The following is a 23705-nucleotide window of genomic DNA, read 5'->3' on the forward strand; positions in this document are numbered from 1 at the left end:
GCAGTGCCATATTTTTGTAATCACGCAACTAAAGTACCAAAATCGGACTCTAAAAGCCCGTTTGAAGGTATTTCAACCGAAGAAAAACATCAACAACGACGGAGTGAGTCATAGCTACATTCGCACACCACATCTGAATGTGGGATGGTGGTAGCCCGCCTATCCATCCATCCATCCATCCTCTTATTCTCATGCAAGCGGACAGTGTGAGTGATTGAGTGACTCGTTCGGTCTGTCTCCTGAAGCAGAGCCCGAATCCGCCCCGTCCCAACGGACTAGACAGGTCAACCAGCCAGCCAGCACCATGGCCTCGTCCTCCGACTCCGAGGATGATACCCGTTTCAACGATGACGAAGAAGAAGACAACGAAGACGGCCCATCCGAGGGGGGCTCCGCCTCAACCCGCCGCCCAGCCAGTGGTGCGGGTCTGTCGCTCATGGGCCTGGTCTTCGGCAACATCGACGCCCAAGGGCAGCTCACGGGCAGCGATGTGTTGGACGCGGATTCCAGCGCCAAGTTAGCCGGACTGGAGCAATTGTTGGGCGGGCGAGGGGCGGCCGAATTGGTGGAAGAACACGACCTACACCCTGATCCCGACGACGAGTCGGCCTCGACCGCATCCGGGGTAAGTTCCATGGACGGTTAGTTAGTTCAACATGACATATGGACAGGCCTGGATGGCATTATTCATTCATTGATTCATGAGGATAGGCCCACCCAGACAAGGAACAAGAAGAAGAGTACGATGGCGTGTCCAAAGACCCCAATGCCCAAGATTTCGAGTCCATGGACGAGGCTCTTTCGGATGAATCTGATTCCAGCGAGGATGAACAGACTCCGGCCACGGCCACGGCCATCACCCCCGACACAGCCAGCGTCTCGGCCCACACGCCCGATCCCAACGTGAAGGTGGAAATTAAACCCGACCGTCCCCAAGATCCGAAGCTGGAAATGAAGCGCGAGGTCAAGGCGGAGGAAGAAGATCCCGCCCCATCGCCGTCCTCATCGGCAGTGGCGGCGGTCGATGATTCGGGCCAATTGATGCCTCCTCCGGTGGACATTCCGAAACCCGCGTCGGAGCCGTCCATCAAGGTTGAGGCACCCCCCGTGAAACGCGATCATCGACCTTTAGCCAGTATGCTCCCGGCCAAATACAAAGGTGAGTGCTCATTTTACCCCCCACGGCTGACGAACTGATTTTTATTTCACATTGGTTCAATGACTCTCAACAGATGTGGATGTCCAAGAGTTGTTTCCCGAGTTTCGACACGGGCAAGTCCTACGGTTTTCGCGTCTTTTTCCCATCAAGGAGTCGCACTTGCCTCGTCCATGGAAACATCTCAAGAAAAAAGCCAAGAAACGGTTGCCCGAGAACTCCGGTCCCTCCGGCGAAGACGAGGTCGACGGCGGACCGGGTGGAGCCACGAGCGCGGACGACCCTCACACCTTTCGAACTTGGCAATTCGACTACACGCCCTACGCCGAAGATGCCAATCTCTACGAGGAGGACGATGCCGTCCGCTTTCATAGACCCAAGGAGGAAAACTCGTCGGAAGAGGACGCGGCCGAAGGCAGAGAAAAAGAAAGCAAAGGCCCTAAAGCCACGGATTGGCGTTGGGGACCGGCTCAATATTGGTAGGTTGTGTTGTCAAAACTCTTGCTTGGGTCACGCCACACAAATGTCGACTACACGGTAACTTAATTTCAGGTACGACATCCTAGGAGTACCGGATAATGTGGAAGATTACGATTATGGTTTAAAGACGGCGCTAGAACACATGGATGACGATGTCATGCCCGACACCAAAGTCAAGCGAGAAAGGCTCGAGTCGAATAAAGAGAACGAGATGGACGCACCGAGTCAAAAACGTGCCAAGATCGAGTTTCCGGATGACGCGTTCTTAATGGTAACCCAAACCAATTGGGAGGAAGACGTGGTCTGGAACGGCGACGATATTCGTCACAAGGTGAGATACTCTCCAGGCGTGGGCCTCTCTTTAAAAGGGTTGATGGTTGTGCACGTTTATAGGTACTGCCACAGCTTAATTCCAAAACCAATATGGCCGGTTGGGTGCCGACGGGCGGCAATCGAACGGCCGGGTCTTTCAGCCAACCGGGCAAAGGTGGCGGTCTACCGGGTATCAAACTTCAGACCATCAAAAAACCCGAGAATGGCGACGATATTTTCTACTCCATCTTCCCGGTCGAGAACGAGGAATTGGCTTACGGTAAAAATGCAAAGCCTCAGGTTTGATGTGGGGATAGTTGTCACAACTTCAATTGTTCTTGAGATAGGCCGTTGGGAGGACGAAGTGATTTGGGACACCGAGGATGTGCCTAAAAAACTCAAACCGAAAATGGTGTCCTTGGATCCCAACGATGACAACATTATCTTGGGCATCCCAGATGACATCGACCCTTCGACTCTCCCCTCAGATCAACCCGTGAGAAAAGTCAAGATCATTCAAAAGCACGTTAAGAAATCGAGAATGTTGCTGAATCGATCAGGTACGTCTCTCTCTTTCCCTTAGAAAAGTTACTGAGAGGGGCCCACTCTTGAATTGCCATTTTTCATTCTGTTACGCAGGTATCATTAGTGTGATCGAAGAGGAGAGCCCACCTCCCCCGCCCAAAGTCGACAACAAAGATCCGTTTAACATCTCCAACGACGAGTTCTACCAAGTGAAGGCCCAAGAGTCTATGATTAAAGTGGCTCCCGGGGGAACCTTACTCCAGCATGGAACCCCAGTGGTGGAATTATCTGCTCCATTCGTGCCGACCCACATTGGTCCCATCAAGCTCAAGCAGTTCCATCGATGGCCTCTCAAACGGTTTTCTCATGGCCCATTAGCCAATTACAACAACTTTGTGGGCGTGAATCCTTTGACCAAACACATCAAAAAGAAAGCCAGGGTATGTAATTCTAGGAAAAAGTACCTGAAAAAGGTGTCCCATGAGATCAGTACTATTGCTTTCTGTAGGCACGAGAAGCGGAAAGACAAGCAGCGGGTGGAGGAGAAATCTTCTTCATGAGGACCCCCGAAGACCTCAGCGGACGAGATGGTGAATTGATCTTAGTGGAATACATGGAGGAACATCCGCCACTGCTCAATTTAGTAGGCATGGCCACCAAGATTAAGAACTACTACAAGCGAAAACCGGGTAGCGACGCACCGTCGAACAAACCCAAATACGGTGAACTCGTACCCGCACACACCAGCCCATTCTTAGGACAAATGGTGCCCGGTCAAGTTGTCCAGACCTTCGAAAATAATTTATACCGAACGCCCATATACGAGCACAAAATGCCCACCACCGATTTCGTGGTGATCCGAACTCGAAACGAATACTCAATTCGAGAGATTGATACCATTTTCTGTGCCGGGCAAGAGTGTCCCTTGTATGAAGTGCCTGGCCCAAATTCGAAAAAAGCGAATAATTTTGCCAGGGACTTTCTACAAGTGTTCATCTATCGGCTCTTCTGGAGGTCTCCAGACAATCCCAAGCGGATCAAAATGGACGAGATCAAACGAGCTTTTCCCGCCCATTCCGAAAGCAGTATTCGTAAACGGCTCAAACCTTGTTCCCAGTTCCATCGCACGGGTCATGACTCCAATTGGTGGGTTATCAAGCCCAACTTCCGATTACCGTCTGAGGAGGAGATGCGAGCCATGGTCACACCTGAGCAATGCTGTGCCTTCTTCTCGATGATTGCAGCTGAGCAGAGACTTAGGGACGCCGGATATGGAGAGAAATCACTATTGGCCCAACAGGACGATGACGACGAAGAGACCGCCATGAAAATGGACGATGAAGTCAAAGTTGCCCCTTGGAACACCACCAGAGCCTACATTTTAGCCATGAAAGGTGAGTTGACTCATTACGACGGTATATTGAGAGTTTTTGTTGCAATATTTGTTGAGTAATCTTTGTTTTGTAGGCAAATGCTTGCTGCAATTGACGGGGCCAGCAGATCCAACAGGTCCTGCCCGGGAAGGCTTTTCATATGTGCGAATTCCCAATAAACCCACCAATAAAGAAGAAGTGGAACAAGCCCCCAAACGAACAGTCACGGGAACTGATGCCGATCTCAGGAAGCTACCACTGAAAGACGCAAGGAACATTTTGCGTAAGAATGGCGTCCCCGAAGACGAAATAAAGAAGCTCAGTCGTTGGGAAGTCATCGACGTGGTGCGAACTCTCTCCACGGAAAAAGTCAAAGCTGGAGAGGATGGGGACCACAAATTCAGCCGAGGAAATCGATTTTCCATCGCTGAGCACCAAGAAAGATATCGCGAGGACTGTCAGCGGATCTTTGAAACGCAAAATCGCGTTCTGGCTTCGAATGAAGTCCTCTCCTCCGATGAAAGTGAATCCTCGGAAGAGGAGGAAGTTAATGACGATGACTTGTTCGAAATGGGAAAGAACATGGAAAATCTCCTGTCCAATAAGAAGACCAGTTCCCAGCTAAACCGTGAGCGGGAAGAGATCGAGAGGCGCAAACTGAAAATGATGATGGACGAGGATCGCCTTGATAGCACGCCCCAGTCTAATAAGCGGAAGAAAGACGACGATGAACACAGCAATAGTAGTCAAGGTCCAACCAAATTCCTGAGGATCACGCGCGTTTTCAAGAACCAATCGGGCAAAGAATACACTCGAACAGAAATCGTTCGGAAGCCCATGGTGGTGGAGACCTATGTCAGGATTAGGCAAACCAAGGATGATGCTTACATCAAACAGTTTGCCACTCTGGACGACTCTGCCAAGGAAGAGATGAAAAAGGAGAAGCGCAGACTCCAAGAACAACTTAGGAGGATCAAACGGAACCAAGAGCGAGAGCGCCTTGGGCTCACCAAATCATCAAAGCGTAAGACAAAGGCCAAGCCCGACTTGAAACTACGATGTGGTGCCTGTGGTGCCAAAGGTCATATGCGAACCAACAAAGCTTGTCCAAAGTTTGTTGGGGGCGAATTCGATGGACCTATTAATGTGGCTATGACTGAAAGAGATGAAGAAGAATTGGAGAAAGAAATCTACATGGAAGAGACTGCCGAAGAATCTCTAATAAATGTAGACGGGACGAAAATGAAGCTGTCTGGCAAAGTTTTGAAACATGCAGATGAAATCCGAAAGAAGACGATGATTCTGAAAGTTCCCAAGCAAACCTTGAAGGGAGGTCGACGACGTCGTGCCGGCACAGTAGAGCATTGCGATTACTTGACCAACAAGAACTATAAACCCGTGAAGAGACGACGAACCGATCCGGTCGTGTCTCTCGCCTCGTTTTTAGAGAGTCTTCATAGCGAATTGCGCGTTATGGATGAGGCCCTCCAATTTTTGCAGCCTGTGAACACCAAAAAGGTTATTGACTACTTGGACAAAATCAAAATCCCCATGGATTTGGCCACCATTCGAGAAAGCATTCAACGGAAAAAGTATCATAGTCGAGAGGAATTTTTAGGTGATATGAGCCAAATCGTGGACAATTCCCGCATTTATAACGGCGAGCAAGACATTCATACCATAAACGCCAAACGACTCTTTGATGTGGTCATCAATAAGTTCTCCGAAAATGAGGAAAAACTTCAAAAGCTTGAAAAAGCCATCAATCCTTTGTTAGACGATGATGATCAAGTGAGTCTCTCCTACATATTCACTCAGCTCTTAGAGGAGAAACTCAAGGTTTTGCCGGAGTCGTGGCCTTTCGTCAAACCCGTCAATCGAAAAGCTATGAAACACTACTACGACAAAATCAAGCATCCCATGGATTTGGAGACCATTTCGAAGAAGGTGGCTAAGCACACCTACCATTCCAGCCGAGAGTTCCTCCACGACATTGGACTTATCTTCAATAACAGCCTCGAGTTCAACGGACCTGATTCCGAGTACACGAAGAAAGCCAATAAACTCCTGGAAATCTCTCAAGAGTTCCTGAACTCTTTCTCGGAGCACATATCTCAACTCGAAGACCGGATCCGTGACACCCAAGCACGAGCCTTGGAGAACGCTGATCTCGAATCCACGACCATGGATGACATGCCAGTGAAGAAAAAGCGAGGTCGACCACGCAAGAAGAAAATGCCCCTGTCTTCGGAGTTCATTAGCGAGGATGCTCGATCGCCCAATCTTGATGACGACGATGACGACGATGAAGACGCAAACGTGAACTTGGAGAAGGACCTTCAGTATTCTAGTGACGAGGACGATATGGAAGACGACGATTGGGAACCTGTGGAGGGCGAGGAAGGTTCCGTTACTGTCACTCTCGATTCCAATATACAGCACCAGGACCAAGAAGTAGATGTTGTAAACTTGGGTAAGTATTTAGTTCAATTTCTTGGAGCTTAGTTGTAAAAAACATGCACAATTTGGCGCTGTAATTTTAACATTTTTTTATTTTGAAAAAGAATCAGACTTGACAATCGATTGGTTTTTGTAAGGCTAAAGTTAGGCAGTTCACGTCTGGTTTTAGGTCATTTGAAATCTGGACGCACGATTTTATCATCCTTGAGTGATTGATCAGTAAAAGCATTTGCTTGACTCTGCAAAAATCGTAATCAATCCTTTGAATCGATTTTTAGGCTCTATGGGATATTACCAGGAAATTCAGGCTGGTGACGGTCGTCCCGCTGTTCAAATCGAAGCGCCCAATATTGTCTATCAAGAGGAGGAACCCGTTGACGAGAACTACGATCCAACTGATTTCTTACACAATTTGGGAGCCCCGCAACCCGTGGAGGCAATGGAGCAGCAACAACAGCCGATTTTGGTTCAGGAAGGCGAAGGTGTGGTTGAAGCCACCATCACCATGCCAGATGAAGTGCATGAAGCCATTGACCTCGGTCATCTTCAAGAAGAGCAACAGCTTCAACAACAACCGGCTGTGGATGTAATCAACGATGACCTAAATATCACAGATGAATCCGACGATGATGACGAAGAAAGTGGAGATGCTCCTCAAAATTTGGACGACAAGACGGTAGTGGCTCCACCTGCTCCTTCCCTTATTCCCGAACCACCTCCTCCCGATGAGGATGGCATTTGGTTTTGACATGGAACACTTTGTATATCTTAAAATAATAATATTCTAGCTTGTGCCGCGGCTAATATTCTGATTGCCATAACCCTAATGTGAAGTCGAGATCTCAACTCCGAATGAGTTATGGTAGGGTCGAGTATTCGCTTCATATTTTTTTAAGGAATAGAGATAAATGATCGAAACGGAAAGTATTTTAGTACGTGGGGATTAAATTGTGACAGGGAAATTCAATTGAAATTTTAAAGGAAAAAGCTATCTCGATACCCAAACCCCAAGCTAACCAATAGTTTCAAAGCAAAGAGTACAAAATCCGAGAGGATGGGGAATTTCACGACAATGATCGTATTGAAGTTTTTATGATTGCTTTTTTAACCAATGTCGAAAACCTTAAAAATTAGCCAACGGAATATCAACCTGTTAGGGTTGGGTTGAGATCCTTTTACTTGTTCTTGAATCTCTTCGTTATGGTGATGAAAAAATGACAGAAATTTACCTGCATGGATTTTATTCCGATTTAAACACGAACGCATGTTGGAGCATTTCCATGATCTGAATTGATACGTGCCTAATAACGAGATAGGCAAAAATTCCAATGCGATGCATTCAGACCTACTCCTACTGTACAGTCATGTACTCTTCATTGGATCAGATGTCGTCGTTCCATTCATATCATTCAGTGGTTGGGCAAAATCTAAGACAAGCAGTCGTCTCTTTGTCCGGCTTGAAGCAATTGTCGCTATCAGGACAAAATGGAGTCTGAAAAATCGCCTCGTCTAATGTGCTCGTTTCGACTGTTGATTGCTTTCATATGTGGTATTAGCTTCTTCTTGCTCTTTAACCTTCGATTTGGTTTCTCCATGGCCTTGGTATGCATGAATGGCTCAGGTAAACCAGTTGACCGCGATGGAAATGGCACAACCACATCAACCGTTCTCTTGAAGGTGCGTTCTATTCAATGACACCATGTTTGGCTCTCATTCGCATTATTAGGTCAAGCTATAGTAGAAGAATTGTGCCCAATTTCAGGGAGAGTTTGATTGGGACAGATCCACCCAATCCCATCTGTTGGGCACCTTTTTCTATGGATACATATTGACACAAGTGGTTGGAGGATGGGTATCTGATCGATTCGGTGGCAAGATCACGATGGTTGCGTCCATGTTGGGCTTGGGAATCACTAGCGTTCTCATACCCATGGCAGCCAGGTTCGTATGACATATCTTTTTGAAGAGTGATCTTACGATTCTCGTCATCATCTCACTAGCGTAAGCTTTTCGATTAAAATACCAAACAGATTTGGGAGATTTACTTAAAAACCTTCTTGATTCTGACAGAATTCCTCTAAACTTCTTGAACAATTGCCCAACATAATGGCTAGTTGTCGCAGCGTATTGTTAGAGTAGTCATTCTTCATTAAGCTCACCCAGTTCGATTCCAGGCTCGTCAAGGGCCTTTTTCATTCCAGGAATAATTGATTTGATGCATGTTTTATCCCTTCACATTTCCATTGTATAAGGGGTCCCAAAACATGTTTTGGGTCCTTACAAATGTACTAAAACAGATAAGAAGTCGATATATGTTTTTCAATGATCTACTATCATACCCCCTTGAGATCGGATCACATGATATGACCGATCATCTCTGGCATTCTTAGAAAGAAATTAAAAACATTCCTCCAAAATACGCCTTAGTTTCCTTTCCAGACCTTAAGTAGCAATAGAGGGTTTTGTATTGTTGATGTCAGTTTCAATGATGGACTACATACTCATAATGAGATTTAAATCCAAGGCGTTCCTTAATTGTTCTCCTTCAGCAGGAAACGTCATTGTGAAATTCTGGAAGCGTGACTTTGAGTTCCAACTTTATCAACAAAGCTTCTGACATCTGTGCACTTTGTTTCCTTGTTCCCTTGTCAATGCTGAGCATTCTTCTTGTAAGAACTTAAATCTCAAGATTTATGAACACATCCAAACACAATTGGTAGTATTGTACGTTTTTATTAATTTTGTACGGATATAGGGGAAAAGAAGTTTGTGTTGCTCAAGAGAGTTCGTTACTACCCAAACCAGGATCTGTTGCGAATTCGTTATTATGCCAGGGACGAGTTTTCAGAGATATTAACCCCACCCCGTAATTCTGAATTTTAGTAAAATGAAAAGTTCCAAGGAAACTTTTAAAACCAATTTAGCTTTTTTGCGTGACAGCAAAACCGCGTGACTGCAGTAAGGAAGAACTTTGTTTTTTTGGACTTTTTATTGCTTTATGGAATTCTTACGTATATAAAAAATATGCATGCCAAAAACAATATCAGAACTATCTAGATGCCCATGTATTGTGCCACCCTATACACGACCACGGACTTCTAGAAATATGGACTGCGAACGAGCTTCCCGGCAAATCGGCCTGCTCTTGGTCATAGCCATTCTGAGCCACTTTTCGAATCAAAGTAATAAGATAAGAAACGTAGATCTCTTCAATTAACGTTAGGTCATTTTTTTTATCATTTACATGCAAAGTCCATCGTTTCAAAGTTATGTTGTTGTTGTTGTATCCGGAAAGAAGTGGGAACACGAATTGACGGAGACGTTTCCAATTTACAAGTCAGAACACAAGTGAGCTTTTATGTCAGCTGAGAGACATGGAAAGTGGAAGAATGAGATGGAAGGTAGAGTATAGTACAAAGACATCGAGCGTTCACAATTCGAGATATGGAAAATCCTACAGTTGTCAAAAGCTTATGTAGCTGACCAAGAGCAGGCCGAAAATTCAAATTTTATGTAGTGTTTACTACATAACTTTGAACATGTCTCCTGAGTTCCCTAAGCATAGGTTTAGGCTCAAACTTGGCTGAATTCATCTATTCAACAAGATGTTGGTCGTATGAAGTGCTTATTTGGAATAAGATGAGCGGTTTAGGAGATAGGATATTTTTGCTTCCGTTTGCAGTCCATATCTCTAGAAGTCCGTGACACGACCTATCGACCAATTCAAATGGCCCTTCCAAGTAATTTTTAACCTAATACAAAAAAATTGTGACCGCTACTACGCACTTTCTTAAAATTGATGGTTTAGTCTGATATACCGGTTCTTAGTTACATCGAATTTTGTGAGAGCACCTCCAAGCCCTCGAGAATCCAGGCTAGTTAAAACAATGAAGTCCAACTCTCTTCTTTCTCGGGCTCCTTCATTGTTCTATTTTCCGCCTTCAAATATTCGTAAGGCGTATATAGGCGTTGATCCAGTAACATGATTAAAGTCAGACTTGGACAAGTTTTTGCCTAAAATTTTTGATCAACCCTATGTTCAAGGGCGAGCCAGATCCATAAACTTGAATTCGTTGGTCGATCAAATAATATATAAAAGAATAAGAGTTAGGCAAAACACGAGCTGTTAGGAATTCCATTCCTGGTGGCAGTAAGGAAGTCTGCAAAAGAAACAAAATGCTAACTGAGTGTGCTCCCAATTTTCATTAACTAGGCTTTTGAAAATTTAAGCTTTTATAATGCTTTTAGGAATGTAAGGGCTAGATTATAATAAAGCAATGGAACAAAGTTGCTCCTTAACATTTCTAAGTAAGAACATTGCCAAAATGAATTTGGGTATTTCTGTGGAAACTTGATGAGGCTGCTTGATCATTGTGTCTTCTTTACGATCCACGTTGGTGCCCACGACAAATAAAAAGATTTTGCTCAAATGCCAAGACTTCTAGTTGCGTGTTTCTTTACAATTATAACCAGAATGTCTTCTTGACGATCGATCCTGAAGTCTGCAAATCATAGGTGGTCTTCAGGGGGCTAATTTATCTTTTACCGCGTTCATACTTGCTAAATGTCCTTACAGATACTCCAACATGTAAAGTGACATATTTCTTGGTCAGAGCATTTCGGAGATACTAATAATGACAGGAGTTAAACGTAAAAAAATGAAGTGAAAACTAACATTTTCAAAGCTAAATTTTATCCATAACTGTGTAGAGGTATGTTTCGTAATGTTGGGGACTACATGTTCAAAAAAGGATGTCATGAAAGTTGAAATTGAAGAGTAAAAATAGGTGTGATCTTGATCCGCTTTTAATGTGGCAAAGGATTTGGGACACCTTAAATATTAGTTTTTAACAACACGTATGTGATTTTAGTCACAATTGCTAGTTTAATTCAAATGCAAGACTTTACAAATTTTAACCGTTTTGGTCAGGCTTTCCACATATCATTGAATTGCCCACCGTTCAGTGTTCCATGCGCTGTACTTGAATTCATCCGGAATTGCATTTAAAGAATTGTTTAAGTCTGAATCAAAAGCTACCAAGTAATGAACTCCCATCATACTATCATACCCTGATAGTATTACGTAGAGGGGAGCCAGTTGAACATTACGAGTGCTAACTTACATCAGGCTTGTTAGGGGCCCATACCGAAAGTGACAGCGCCGTGCGAGGTTGGATCAAAAAGCATACTAATGAATAAAAAAATAACTGGGACGAAGCCCAAATGACGGAATTTAAGACCGAAAGAGGAGAAAACTTCTTAGTATGAGTGTCTATCTATGAGTGTCTAAGGAGGGACTATCGAGGGCGTGATGGTGCTTTTAACGTTTTCGTTCATTTTTTCCATTAGAGTTGACCCAAAGATAGTAATGGGGATTCGATTTCTACAAGGTTGCTTCCAAGGAGCCATACTACCCACGGCCTACAGTTTGATCCCAGGATGGGGTTCACCCGCCGAAAGGACCTTTTTGATGGCTGTAGTCATGTCTGGATTAGTACTTTCAAATGTGCTCACTCCCGCAATTGCCGGTTCACTTTGTTTGAGTGGGGTAGACGGTGGGTGGCCAATGATCTTCTACATCCCAGGTAAAGCTTAAGTCAACTGAGGCAATTTGAACAGGTTTGCAGGAACTGCTTTGAGAAAACAATCTTAAAACAGAACTTCATATGTCCATGCTCAGAAGTGCTGCGAAAGAGACCATGCTGATTATTTTCAGAATATCATGCTCTCTAACGGGTCCTTGTCCATTTCGAGGTGGGCACTTCACATGGCTCCTATGGTCATAGTGCTTTCGGGTGTTCCCCCTGGCAGGTTACCCCTGGAGATCATTGCTTGCTATTGATTTCATTCATCGTCCTTTATGTTTCAGGCATCCTTTGCATCGTGTGGACAGCGGTTTTCTTTTTCTTGGGTAGTAATTCTCCCGAGGAGAACAAATTCATTTCTCAGGAGGAACAAACTTACTTGCAGAAGTATTCTTGCAAGAGCCAAAACCAACAGGGACAAAGTTCTCATCCCCAGGTTCCTTGGCTGAAACTTTTCTCGTCGATACCCTTTCTGACCTTGGCCGTGACCCACTTTTGTTCAGCTTTCGGATTTTATTTAATGTCTTTGAGCTTACCCTTTTTTATCAACGAGATATTCGATTTGGGACCAATTCAGGTAAATTCGATTCCTTCCTCAATTACACTTCATCTTCGGGACATTTTAGAATTTCACTTGGCCTTCTGACAATTTTTGATAATGGTTCGTATTCTCTTTATTTGACGAATTCATAGAGCGGAGTCGCACTAATTCACTTATATTTCAGAACGGAATTTTAAGCGGCCTTACTTTTGTCGGCCCAGTTATAATTGGGCCCGTGATTGGCTTGTTGTCAGCAAAAATCATCAAATCAAACTGGCTGACGGTCACTCATATGAGAAAGCTCTTCACTTGTTCGGGTAATGCTTTGAAATCTGTGTTTATATATAGAGGTCATTCAGGAGCAATCCTGATGTTACATTTCAGCTCAAAGTTCATTTGCCGTCCTTTTGATTTGTTCCAACCAAGTCGACAATAAGCTGTTAAAAATGTCCATCTTTGCATTAATCAATACACTTCATCAAGTCTCTATCACTGGAGGGTTCTATATCTCCCATATGGATTTGGTTGGACCTTTTGCTGGAGTGGCCTTTGGCATCACCAACACTGCCGCCACGTGTGCAGGGTTCCTTATTCCTTTGTTCTTGTCGTACTTTGTTCCAAACGTAAGTAAGCAGGAGGTCTATGGGAAAACTCAAATTGTTTTACTGTTTCCATTTCCTGATTAACATATTGGTGTAAATTGGTATACTTTGTTAAAAAAAGAGGCAGGATGGAAAAAGGTGTTTCTGAATATGATATCCACTTAGAGTAGCAACAAAAAGCTTTATAACATATGAAGAAACAAGTCCCTTGAACAACAAAATAGACGGGAAAATAAAGGGCAAAAAGGATAATGAAAGAGGCTGCAATGAGGCTAGCAGCCGTTGGATATTAGTAGTGTGCCCGTACCCTTGGTTCGATCCTTGTGCAGTCAAATTCAAGCTTCTTTGAGGCATTCAAATTAAATCATGAACATTTCTTCATTAGGATACCCATCATCAGATGGCTGTGACAATGAGAGAGCTGTCATTTGACCCCGTAACAAACAAACAACAACAGCCTTGATGCTTCACTTTGTCAATGACGGCCTCAGAAGCTTTGAAATCATGTCGAGGTAAATGTTCATCTTTTACCGGTGCTTTTGATGCGATGTCTTTAAGCTTTCTTGTCAATTTCATTTCACCGCTTACTTTCGTACCTCAAATATGTGCTTGATCTTGCCATTTTCTAGACGGCCATTCTTCAGGTCTTTAGAATTCTCTTAAGCTCTTGATTACCTCATTCATAGACTACTGCATTAACCAGTAAGATCTAGATGTCCATTCACTACTCCACCCATAACATACGACCTATGGGCAAAATTCCAAGGTCCTTTCCAAATGTCATTGGGCTGAATGCAGAACATCCCAATAGAAATTTCAAAGGCATTTTAGCTCCCTAGGGCCTTATGTTTGAAGGATGAGCAGAGACCTGGAAGTCTGATTTACATATGATTTAGTAGCCATGAAAAAATGAAACGTTCAAAAAAGGAAGAATATTTCCTGACACCCGTTGGCAAATAAAAAGCAAGTCCCTTAACCGACCATTCTATCTCATGGAATAATTCTTACTTTCTTTCTGTGGTTTTTGTCGCCTGAAAAGGCAGCCAGGAAGTATTAACTTGAGATATCACCACCTAAAGGCTAAAAATGTCCTTACCAAATTGGTCTACGTAATCATTTTGAAGAATGGGAAGCTCAATAAAAAAGTATAAGTGTTTTTTTATCGATTTATTACAGGGTACCTCCTCAGAATGGAAAACTGTTTTTTACATTGTGGCTGGAGCTCAGGCCTTCGGAGCCACTATTTACGGTCTGCTGGGCTCAGCAGAATTACAGTCTTGGGTGATAGAAGCAGTCAAACCAAAGCCATCTCAAGACCAAAAACCGACCACAGCATGAAAATTAGCAATTCGATAAAATGTTGACAAAAGTTGGACATGAATGAATAAATAAGTGTCGAAAAAATAATTTTTCTTTGTTGCCACCTTTGTTTATCGTCCTGATGTGCTCTACGTAACCTGGAGAGAACTTATTGAGAATATACTCGTATCTTGATTAGAGAATTTTTAAACTCTGGGACTCTTTTTCAGGAGCTAGTGTAGCCGACTTGTAAGGCAGGCCAAACATTCTCCCCAGATGTTTTGAATTCAAACTGTGTGCTGATAATTAACAGTCTGTGGGGGAGGAGAGGGGACTTGGTGTCGTGGTTCGCGCAGTGTCCTTCAATGAGAAAGGCGTCCAGTTCGATTCTCGACATGTTCCCACAAGCAACTTTTAGACGCAAATTTCACTTACCGAAGGAGAACTAATTTGACACGGACACGACACTCCCTTTGACGAAATTGAACGATGAGTTGTCCTGCCTTGTTGGGCGGGGGAGTTTCACCCCTTCGACCCTTGCACCCATCAATCAAAATGAACTGGTCCATAATTTAAATATTTGGAACACTATCCAGTGGTGAGTGGGATTCAAAGTTTTCACTGTTGCTCAGTTTTCTCACGATAGACAATGATTCCGTTACAAATGTGAAATATGTTTTTGTTTTTAAACTCTTTTATTTCGCACCTACCTTCAACCAATAAGGATTAGATCAAAGGATGATGTGGACTTTGCTTGCTTTCTTTTCGAAATCCAAATTTCTTGGTCGTGTCTTTATTATGAATTCAAGTTTTGTTCAGCTTTTTTGAGAGAGTTCCTCGTCAAATGGCTCCATGACTTCAAACTGTAGAATTCGTGTTATTTCCGTACTAGTTCAAGTCACTCACCACATATTGAATTGGGTTAACCCAAGGTGTGCCCATGTATGGATTGGACGAAGTTCGAATTTTGGCCCCCCTTGATATCTGAGGCTTATACACGACATTTATACATATCGAACGTAAAATAAGAGGTGTTGAGTTTATCCTGGACAAACTTGCAATCTGCTCTCAAGAACTTGCATACTGCTCTTATTCCTGGTATTTATTTTTATGGATAAATAGAGGCTTCTTCAACAAAGTAGAAACTTGATATATAAGGAGTAACTGTCGGCAAAATTGAGATCATGATCATAATTGAGCGCAAACCTCTGATCGGGTTAAATGGGCGAGAACATGGTAAATGATTGGCCCTCCCAAGCTTTACCTCACGTGGTTGCCACAAAGAAGAAGTCTCCCACCCCCGGTAGTCCAAAGCTTTTGCTGCCTGCACCTTAGTCAGCATTGTGAAGCTCCCCACAAGATCCTTTGGAACTCTCACGTCTTGCTTGCTCCTTGCTCATTACTATGTAGTTCTCTACCACAGGTCCCCCTCCCTAGATCCTGTCTAGTCTGGTATGCTCATGTGGTCACATACGACGCATACACACACGAGATCAGGTGGATGAGGCTTTCAGGGGTAATCACTAAATCTCGGAAAGCTTACCCTGTCTTTGACATCAGGCTTGCCATTGAGAGCAATCATGAACAGTTTTTAATATGCCATAGCCATTGAAGGCAATCCTCTTGGGAATTCGAACTGCTTTTGAGCGATAACAATCAATATCAAGGGATTCTCCTGGGCGAAAAACAGTCATTTTCGCACATTTTACAAATTGCATGGACCTCAAGCTGTACATCGCGAGCCTGATGCTTGGATATGGCTAGAAGGAACCCTACTTCTCAAAAAGGGCCCCTGCGTTTCTTTCGGTGCGCTCCATAGGTTCCCTCTGCCAAAGCACATACATACTATAAAGGTAGTGTACGTCGTAGGTACGCCGGTTTGGTGCACCCACTTGTCCTCTCGCCTCCAAAGATCCCTCGCATGCATTGTTCCCCGCTCACCTCGCCACCAAAGGAGTGAAGCCATGAAAGCATGGCAGATAGAGCCCAACTTTTTCAGAGAGTGCAATAGTGGTTCTAAGAACAGAGGTTCTTTCTAGGTGAATGAACTGGCAGGAACTGATTTACATGGGTAAATCATTGATAAAAAGTATTTCAACTTTTGATTACTTTAACTCCCACTTTAAGGTAAAATATGCATTACATTGAGCAATACTAATTCTACTAACCATAATCGTGCGTTGAAAACTTTAGTATTTTCCAGTTTTTTGGACATCAGCGAGTCGTTGCTGCCCGTATTCAAGAGTTTCATTATAATTCGACGGCAATCTTAATAACTTACACCTTGATTGGCAAGAAGCATCTCGAGATTTTTTTACTTGCTTTTTGTGCACTTATATGCAGCATGTCCATGGTAGCTGAGTGGTCTAATGTACCCGATAGAGGCACGACATGGTTCCCCAGAGGTCGTGGGTTCGAAGACCGCCTTCGGAGAAAACCTATTTCGGAAAGTAATCATTGTCGTTAGAAATGGTAAAACTCATAGTCCATTTATGCTGTCAAGTCGTATTGTGGCACTTTGAGTAATCCATCAAATACTCTCAAAAAATTAACAAGCTTAAAGTCTCGTTTCGAGGATAAGATTATTTTTACGACACATGTTGGGATGTCTATTTTAATCATTGGGAATTAGGGTCGAGAGGTCGGAGGATTGAACCTCACCCGCCGAGCAATTCGAGCCATCACATCGTTCGTTTAAAAATTCAATATGTAGCCGTGTCATATTGCAGTCTGTATCAAACAGATGTTTTTATCCGATTTTACCAGCCATTTCTTTCGGCATGAATCGATCATTGTGTGATGCCTGAAAAGGCTTATTTCGCTTTCTATATCCCAAAAATCGTTGATTTGTCAAGCCAATCAACAAATGATGTAACTATTTAACGATTGCCTACAAGTATCGTAAAAATATATTCATTTTAAAATATCGGGTTTTGACAGCGATGACGATGATGACGACGATGATGATGGGAGGACGCGAAACGCAAAGGCATAACAACTTTGGTGGCGACCAAGTGGAGTCGAATGGACTTGGTTGGTTGCAGAACGAGTGCGTGTCAGACTAAGTAACTGACTGACTGACTGACTGGCTGGCCAAGACTTGGAGCCCTTCCACGAAATCTAGGAGGCAAGTCTTCTCTCTGCTCTTCAGTTTTCGACGAGAGCTTGACGCTATCGTCATTCTGGAGAAGTTTTATCATCATCATCTTCGACTGCAGCACCACTGCCACCCAAACTACCACCCATCCAACCAACCCAGCAACCCAGACAAGACCATCACAGTGTTATTTGGCGAGTGTGGATGTGGATGTGCTTTTTGCCTGACGAATGTGAGTTTTGTTGTCGTTGAGCTTTACTCGTCAGAAGGATCTTTTGGAGAGGCTCTTCTGGTGCACCTCAGTTCGTTTACTGGTCGTTCACGGAAACTTCAGCTGCCCACGAGATCTGATCAAGTTTTTGTCTGATAAACCGAGGCATCGAATTCAATCAAGTGTGGTGTAGCCTTCAACGGCCATAATAGCTTGTACTCGAAAAGCAATCGTGACCATTGTATCCTGGAGGAAAAGTGAAGTGTTTGAAGTTTGGGTAGTGCTATATACATATAGACATAGCTTCTTCAAGTGTTTTCAGGTCAATGACCAATTTCGAGGTAAGAGCCTTTGAGGATAAATGTCGATAGATCGCTTAAATGCATTCGCCTTCAATCGCGCAGGGAAGAAATGTTAATTGCCTTTGCAAAAAAGAGTTAGTTTCCACTAATGCTGAGCAATTGATCCAGCATCTGTGACCAGGGATAATCTACTTATAAGTTTTCGACTCTCGCTGAGAGCCTCCTCGCCTGAGATCGTGCAATTTCTCGCAACTGTCGCCTTTATGAGCATCATTATTCAAAGGGTGAGGCTGCTGCAGTCCAGAAGAGGTGAATTAAGACAGGGGCCTCCTTAACCGCATGATGTGAGTTGGATTTCATGATAATGGGCCGCAATTTATCTGGAGAGAAAATGATTTGATAAAATCTGGCCTCTAGGACCGCAGAAAAAAATGCGTTCCACTCACCCGCCCAATCAACCAACCAACCAAGCAAGCAAACCTATTGCTTGCTTGCGCATTCAACTTTGGTGAGATTGGACTGTCTATGGTGCCTCCTCCTTGCCCTTCCTTCATCCGAAGGCAAAAAAAATGATATCAAATTGATGTTGAGTGATTTCTCCTAACGGACACACCTCAAGACTCGAACCCACCCATAATAATGACACCTATAACTTAAGACAGCCAGCCTATGATTTGCAATTTCGTCCTAGCACCTTGGAGTTGCTTGAACTCAAGACCTGTGAACCAAATTTGTTGAATGCTCATGTTCTCTTTGTGGTGGTGCCTTTCGGTGTTCTTCGTCTCGTTTAGGAATTGCTTGTAAATCGTTGTAAATATCTGCATGCGTGTTCGCTCTGTTGCTTTGTCCAACCATCTTAGCCTGTGACTAGTGACCACTCAGAGCCCCATAAATCAGAGTTCATTTTCACAATTTGAGATAAGCTTCCCTGTTCTTTTTTCTCAGACTCTTGCGATGGCTTCTTACATAAATTCTGAGCTGCTGTCGTTTCCTGAGATCGCCCAAAAGCCCATGAAGCAATCGCCTCTTGTGTATGGATTCAATCCATTCCCTCACTCTTTTTTCTCATTGACGAAGGAAAAGAGGCTCTTCAATCATTTTAACACTTCTTCAGGCCTTCACACGAAACTCTTGGGGCGACTTCGTTGTTGTCTGTCTGTCTGTCTGGTTTGGGAGTCTCCATGGGCGTAAATCTGTGGTGAGTGTGAGGCGAAATATGTTTCTCAGGACCAATAAACACTGCTAGGGTGTTCTCATGCTTAAAAGCCCAATGTTGATCCAAGCAATAATGTTGTAGCGGATCATAAATGCGATCACGTGTATCGAGGCCAGGCACAAAGTGCGGTTTTAGATTCAGAGGGCAGGGACTCGTTATAACGTTTTCCCGTCAGTTCATCGAATTAGAAACTGAACGGAGTGTTGTCTTCCCGTGGAAAATGTTACCATTTTACGATTGTGGCCATCTCAATAGATTTTGAAAGCCATATTTTCGGATCCCACGTGTACATATGAGCACCAATCTTCGAAAGTGTCTTTCAGAACAATTAAAGGTTCCGAATTTCTCAGGGAGCCATTCTTCCATGGTGGTACTTTTGGCCGCGAAGGAAAAAGGAGCGAGTCGTCTTCGGTGAAGTTCCCCTTCCTTTGACAAGAAACGAATGAGACACAGCTACAACGATGATACCCTCAATCTTTTTTGCACCTTTCACAGTAAGCTATAATCATTTGTGTTCGTTCGTGATCACATCGAAAAACATTTTCCTGCCTCATGAGTTGGGTACTTGAATGTTTCGAGCTTCAGTGGTCGTTCGCCGTCCTCGATCGTCTGCACGTCTAACTACTGCACATACAATGTGTACCGAGACACAAGTACATACGTACACGTACGTACGTACGTAGATACTCATTGAAGCGTTTAAATGCGAACGACCGCCGAGGTGAGAGGAAAAACTTCCAGAGCACTCACGAAAGAGTTGGAAAATTTATCTTCCACAGAGGTTAAAAAGTTCCCGTTGCATTGCCAAGAAATATCTCACGAGTGTGATCTTGGCCGCCGTTAACAGCTTATTAGCTCACCTCGTCGAGCCACTGGAAACACAACACAATCGCTCTCCCTCTCTCTCTCTCTCACACACACACACACACACATACACACACACGCACACATATATGGATGAATAGACACTGACTGTGGCCACGCACGAATACCAATCGGTAAATTGTTAATCAGAACTAAGTGCACACAACCTGCAGTAGCCAATCTTTTCCGAGGGTCTAAGCTGTTGTTCTACGGGAACCAACGCGTTCAATTCTGATAGAGAGAAAGATGCACCGTTTCGTTCCGAGCGAAAGAGCCAAAGAGCGAACGGACGGGAGAAGATTGGCACACTCCGCCAGATTCATTAGAGCCGATTAAAAAAACAAATCATTGAACCATCCAAGGATATACAACTTGTGAACGTGTTCATTTAGGTGAGACGAATTTTCCCCACATGAAAGTGCCACGATTTTAAGTCAAAGACCAAATGAATTGCGCTTGACGAGAATTTGCATTCGCAACTGGTATTAGTGACCTTAACGAACCAGTTTGTCATGTAAAAATTGATTGGTGATAAGTTTTTGTGTGGATGCTGCTTCAGGGAAGCTCCCGGATTGGCATGTTATTAAAGCAAAAAAAGCAGATCCGAGGCAGAGATTAATTGAACTTTCAAATGCGAGTCGTGACCGTTTGAAAATAAAAGTAGAGCATGCTTTTTCGGTCAACCCCCCCTGTTTGTTTATGTGCTCATGGTAAACCCCTGGAACGAAGATTGGTCTCTTTACATTTGGCCTCATTACCTCTCTCTTTCACCGGGTTCACATTAGTGCGTCAAGTCGTCAGCCAGAAGTGGGGCACGTGTTTTGGCCTTGTTTTAGACTAGCTCAGAATCCGAGCGACAAGCCCATTGTTTTAGCCCGACTCATGACACAATGTTCTTGGCCAAAATGGTGGCTCTTCAAGGAGGCCAGATCAACATGAGCTCGGGTTCTCTGACGAGCTACTGTGAAACTCATCTCATAACTTGCCATTTTGGACTTCTAGGACGAGAATAATACCCACGGCTGCTTGATTTGAACGTGGCGTTCTTTGAATTGGGTTTGAGGATAAAAAGAGCGACGACTCCTTGGAGGATCGAGTGACGACAGTCAACACCTCTAATTCCACCTCCTGTCATTCTTTGAGTAGATTTACGCTCTTTCTTTGTGGTCTACGCACTCGGTTTTCAACATATGCTGACGAAAAATGCCGTCTCAGCCAGTCTTGGAAGCGTTCACCACACGAATTAATCACTTGCCGACTCAACTCCGATTTATGAGGATGTGTGACGGAAGGGTGTGATTTCAACCACTTGATCAAGGGATGACTTGAAGTAATTATTAGAATTGTGTTTAACATGATGACAACATAAAATCAGAATCAGGTCTGCTAACGAACGATATATTAACGACATTCCTTGATGGACAAATCTCCCAGAACTGAGTGACTTGAGTCAGTTTTCTCCTCGAGTTCCTGAAAGACTTTCAAGTTTAATAGTCGGGATGAGTTTGACGTACTTTGAACGTCATCTTATCTAAGGAGGCTTTCAAACAAAATCGGGCAAAGGGAGCAAAGGAAACAGTTTTGTTTGGGCGAGCTCTCTTTACGGGTTTTTAATCTTCCCAAGCATGCACTTCGAAGAATGGAACCCACCTTTGCATTGTGCACAGGAGACCAACCAATACATTTAATACCTCGCAGTCTGTGTGTGTGTGTGTGTGCGCGCGTTAAGGTGACGGGCCAACAGAATATTGTAGGATCCTGCGTTGAATCGAGAGCTGACGTGAACTGAGTTGAAATCGAAAGAAGGGATTTGGTGCAAGAGCACCGCTGCACTTTCTCAATGGATGGATGCATTTTCATTTTTCCACCCTCTGAAGCAGACTTGATTGGGGATGAAGAATTTCTTTACCTGTCATTGTCATTGAACAAAGCGTGCATTAATCGATAGAGGAACCATGTAGAACGTCCTCGGTTATTCAAGGGTCGACCATGAATTTAGATTGGATCCCAGTAGTGCCAAGTTTACAACCTGACTTTGCGGGCTCAATAAATCATGGGAATATCATGGCTGATAGAGCCAATGAAATTAGAGAATGCATTTATACGACAGAGGAAGAGGGTACGAATTCGTCCCCGCGAGTTCGTGCACGCATCTCCGTACTCACTCACTCTCTCGCTCACTCGCCCAGATGCATTAGATAAGCCCCCAAAGTAGACCCTTCCGACACTCGCTGAGAAATGAATCTAATGGCCCTATGACACTCCATCCTCAGGAAATTCTCCTGGTAAAGAATCTAAAATATTCCAATGATAATGATCAGTTGTAAATCAAGTGGGTTTTGTCGCATAATGGATCGGTGCTCACCTATTTCTTGCTCAAACTCGAGCTCTTCCAGGTCTCCCGAGACACCAAGAGAGACGTCGGGGACTGGGGGTGGGTGCAAAGCCAAAGCACCCACTGCAAAAACGACTGACAATACTCAAGGTTTTCCCAAAGTACCCCTCAAAAGCACCCATTTTTATTGCCTCGGACTTCCTATGAAAGATCGTAAAATCCCCATCTTGTCATAATTTGAACAACGCCAGACGAGCTGTCTTTTTCACAAATTTTGCCATTGTGCTCAGGCGAGATCCCGCTCGACCGACGTTGCTTGATGAGAAGGTAGGCAAGCAGAATGTGAATAAAGAGCAAAAGCCTGCCCTGTCTGCAGAGAATCGGTCTGATATGGGCAAATAGTATGGGTAAAAAGGAGGATTTCCCTAATTCCGTTCAGCATGACATCATTGCAAATGCAAAGAATCGCAGTGTGATAAATGGAACGGACAGGGATGGGGGGTTTCGTCATTGTCAAATCAAGCCATAATCCGTCCAACTCAAGCCATATCTCTTTTCGCTCCGTCAAGACCCTGATGGAGGTCCCCTTTTTTTAAACGTCTATTTTGGCTAGCTACAAAGTAGTGTGGTACGTAGAAGCGGTATGTAACGTTGTGAACCGGATTGGGCGACTCGTAAAATCTGACCGTTTTCTTTCAAATCACAATAGCTCCCAAACCTGCTGCCTATATACGTACGTAGTGTAGTTAGTACATACGCACGTCTGTCCAGTGGATCCTCCTTGGGGTACGGAATAAGCTTAGATTACCTCGCTCGCTCAGTTCAAGAGGTCCAATTGCCCAAGTTGGCTTTGATTTCAACTAGATGAAATAGTCTCGAGTACGACGTGGTGCTGAAAGATTGACAGAGGTCTTTCATGTTATTGCAGACGGTTCAGAGACCGACGAGAGGCTCTCTCAAGAGTGAAAGAACTCGAGAACTTGAGAACTTGAACGAGAAGGAAAACAATATTGATTCTCATTGGTCTTGCCTCGTGCCGCGGACATTCAGATGCTGATGGCAGGTTGTAGTTGTCGTTGTACTGTGCATCTAACTCTTACTACTAGTACATACATTCCTGTCTCTGAGTGAGCTCGTCGCATGTTCTCTGTACTCGGGGTCTGATGGAGGGTAGTGGCATGCTCTGAGGAATCCGGTAAACAATCACAGCGGGTTGGCATTAGCAGCAACAAGAATTTGTTCAAATGGATTCATGCAGGAATGAACGAAAGAAAGCGACGGATGGCACGAGGAGAGGCAGATTGAGAGACACTGAATTTCCTTCTGTCTGACGAGCCCTTAAGAGCA

General features: G+C 44.0%; 3 protein-coding genes across 4 annotated transcripts in view; all 3 read left to right on the forward strand.

Moving 5' to 3' along the window:
• Positions 1 to 87: 87 nt before the first annotated feature.
• Positions 88 to 7105, forward strand: LOC131881376 (transcription initiation factor TFIID subunit 1-like). The gene is made up of 10 exons (XM_059228219.1): positions 88 to 625; positions 712 to 1159; positions 1233 to 1635; positions 1709 to 1967; positions 2042 to 2228; positions 2296 to 2508; positions 2588 to 2913; positions 2982 to 3867; positions 3941 to 6319; positions 6585 to 7105. Exons 1-10 carry the CDS (start codon positions 305 to 307, stop codon positions 7052 to 7054), a joined length of 5892 nt encoding a protein of 1963 aa, XP_059084202.1. The 5' UTR covers positions 88 to 304; the 3' UTR covers positions 7055 to 7105.
• Positions 7106 to 7653: 548 nt separating this feature from the next.
• On the forward strand, positions 7654 to 14441 carry LOC131881378 (uncharacterized transporter slc-17.2-like). Of its 2 annotated transcripts, XM_059228222.1 has the most exons (8): positions 7654 to 7983; positions 8069 to 8247; positions 11656 to 11891; positions 12176 to 12468; positions 12617 to 12749; positions 12817 to 13055; positions 13420 to 13546; positions 14211 to 14441. In XM_059228222.1, the coding sequence occupies exons 1-7, from the start codon at positions 7792 to 7794 to the stop codon at positions 13495 to 13497; spliced, it is 1350 nt and encodes a 449-aa protein (XP_059084205.1). In that variant the 5' UTR covers positions 7654 to 7791; the 3' UTR covers positions 13498 to 13546; positions 14211 to 14441. The 2 variants fall into 2 exon arrangements, with proteins under 2 accessions (XP_059084205.1, XP_059084204.1); XM_059228221.1 differs by lacking the exon at positions 13420 to 13546.
• A 2936-nt stretch (positions 14442 to 17377) lies between these two features.
• Positions 17378 to 23705, forward strand: part of LOC131880267 (ankyrin repeat domain-containing protein 6-like) — a 39038-nt gene continuing 32710 nt past the window's right edge. The window contains exon 1 of the mRNA XM_059226854.1: positions 17378 to 17982. The gene's annotated coding sequence lies outside the window, so the exon portion shown is untranslated. The remainder of the gene's footprint in view (positions 17983 to 23705) is intronic.

This window comes from Tigriopus californicus, chromosome 5 (genome assembly GCF_007210705.1).
Source record: "Tigriopus californicus strain San Diego chromosome 5, Tcal_SD_v2.1, whole genome shotgun sequence".
Classification (NCBI taxonomy): domain Eukaryota; kingdom Metazoa; phylum Arthropoda; class Copepoda; order Harpacticoida; family Harpacticidae; genus Tigriopus; species Tigriopus californicus.

Coding starts and splice junctions, on each gene's coding strand:
- LOC131881376 (XM_059228219.1), top strand. CDS start 305: ATGGCCTCGTCCTCCGACTCCGAGGATGATACCCGTTTCAACGATGAC. Junction 1,968..2,041: donor GCGACGATATTCGTCACAAG/GTGAGATACTCT, acceptor GTACTGCCACAG/CTTAATTCCAAAACCAATAT. Junction 2,914..2,981: donor ACATCAAAAAGAAAGCCAGG/GTATGTAATTCT, acceptor TGCTTTCTGTAG/GCACGAGAAGCGGAAAGACA.
- LOC131881378 (XM_059228221.1), top strand. CDS start 7,792: ATGGAGTCTGAAAAATCGCCTCGTCTAATGTGCTCGTTTCGACTGTTG. Junction 8,248..11,655: donor CTCATACCCATGGCAGCCAG/GTTCGTATGACA, acceptor TTTTTCCATTAG/AGTTGACCCAAAGATAGTAA. Junction 12,469..12,616: donor TCGATTTGGGACCAATTCAG/GTAAATTCGATT, acceptor CTTATATTTCAG/AACGGAATTTTAAGCGGCCT.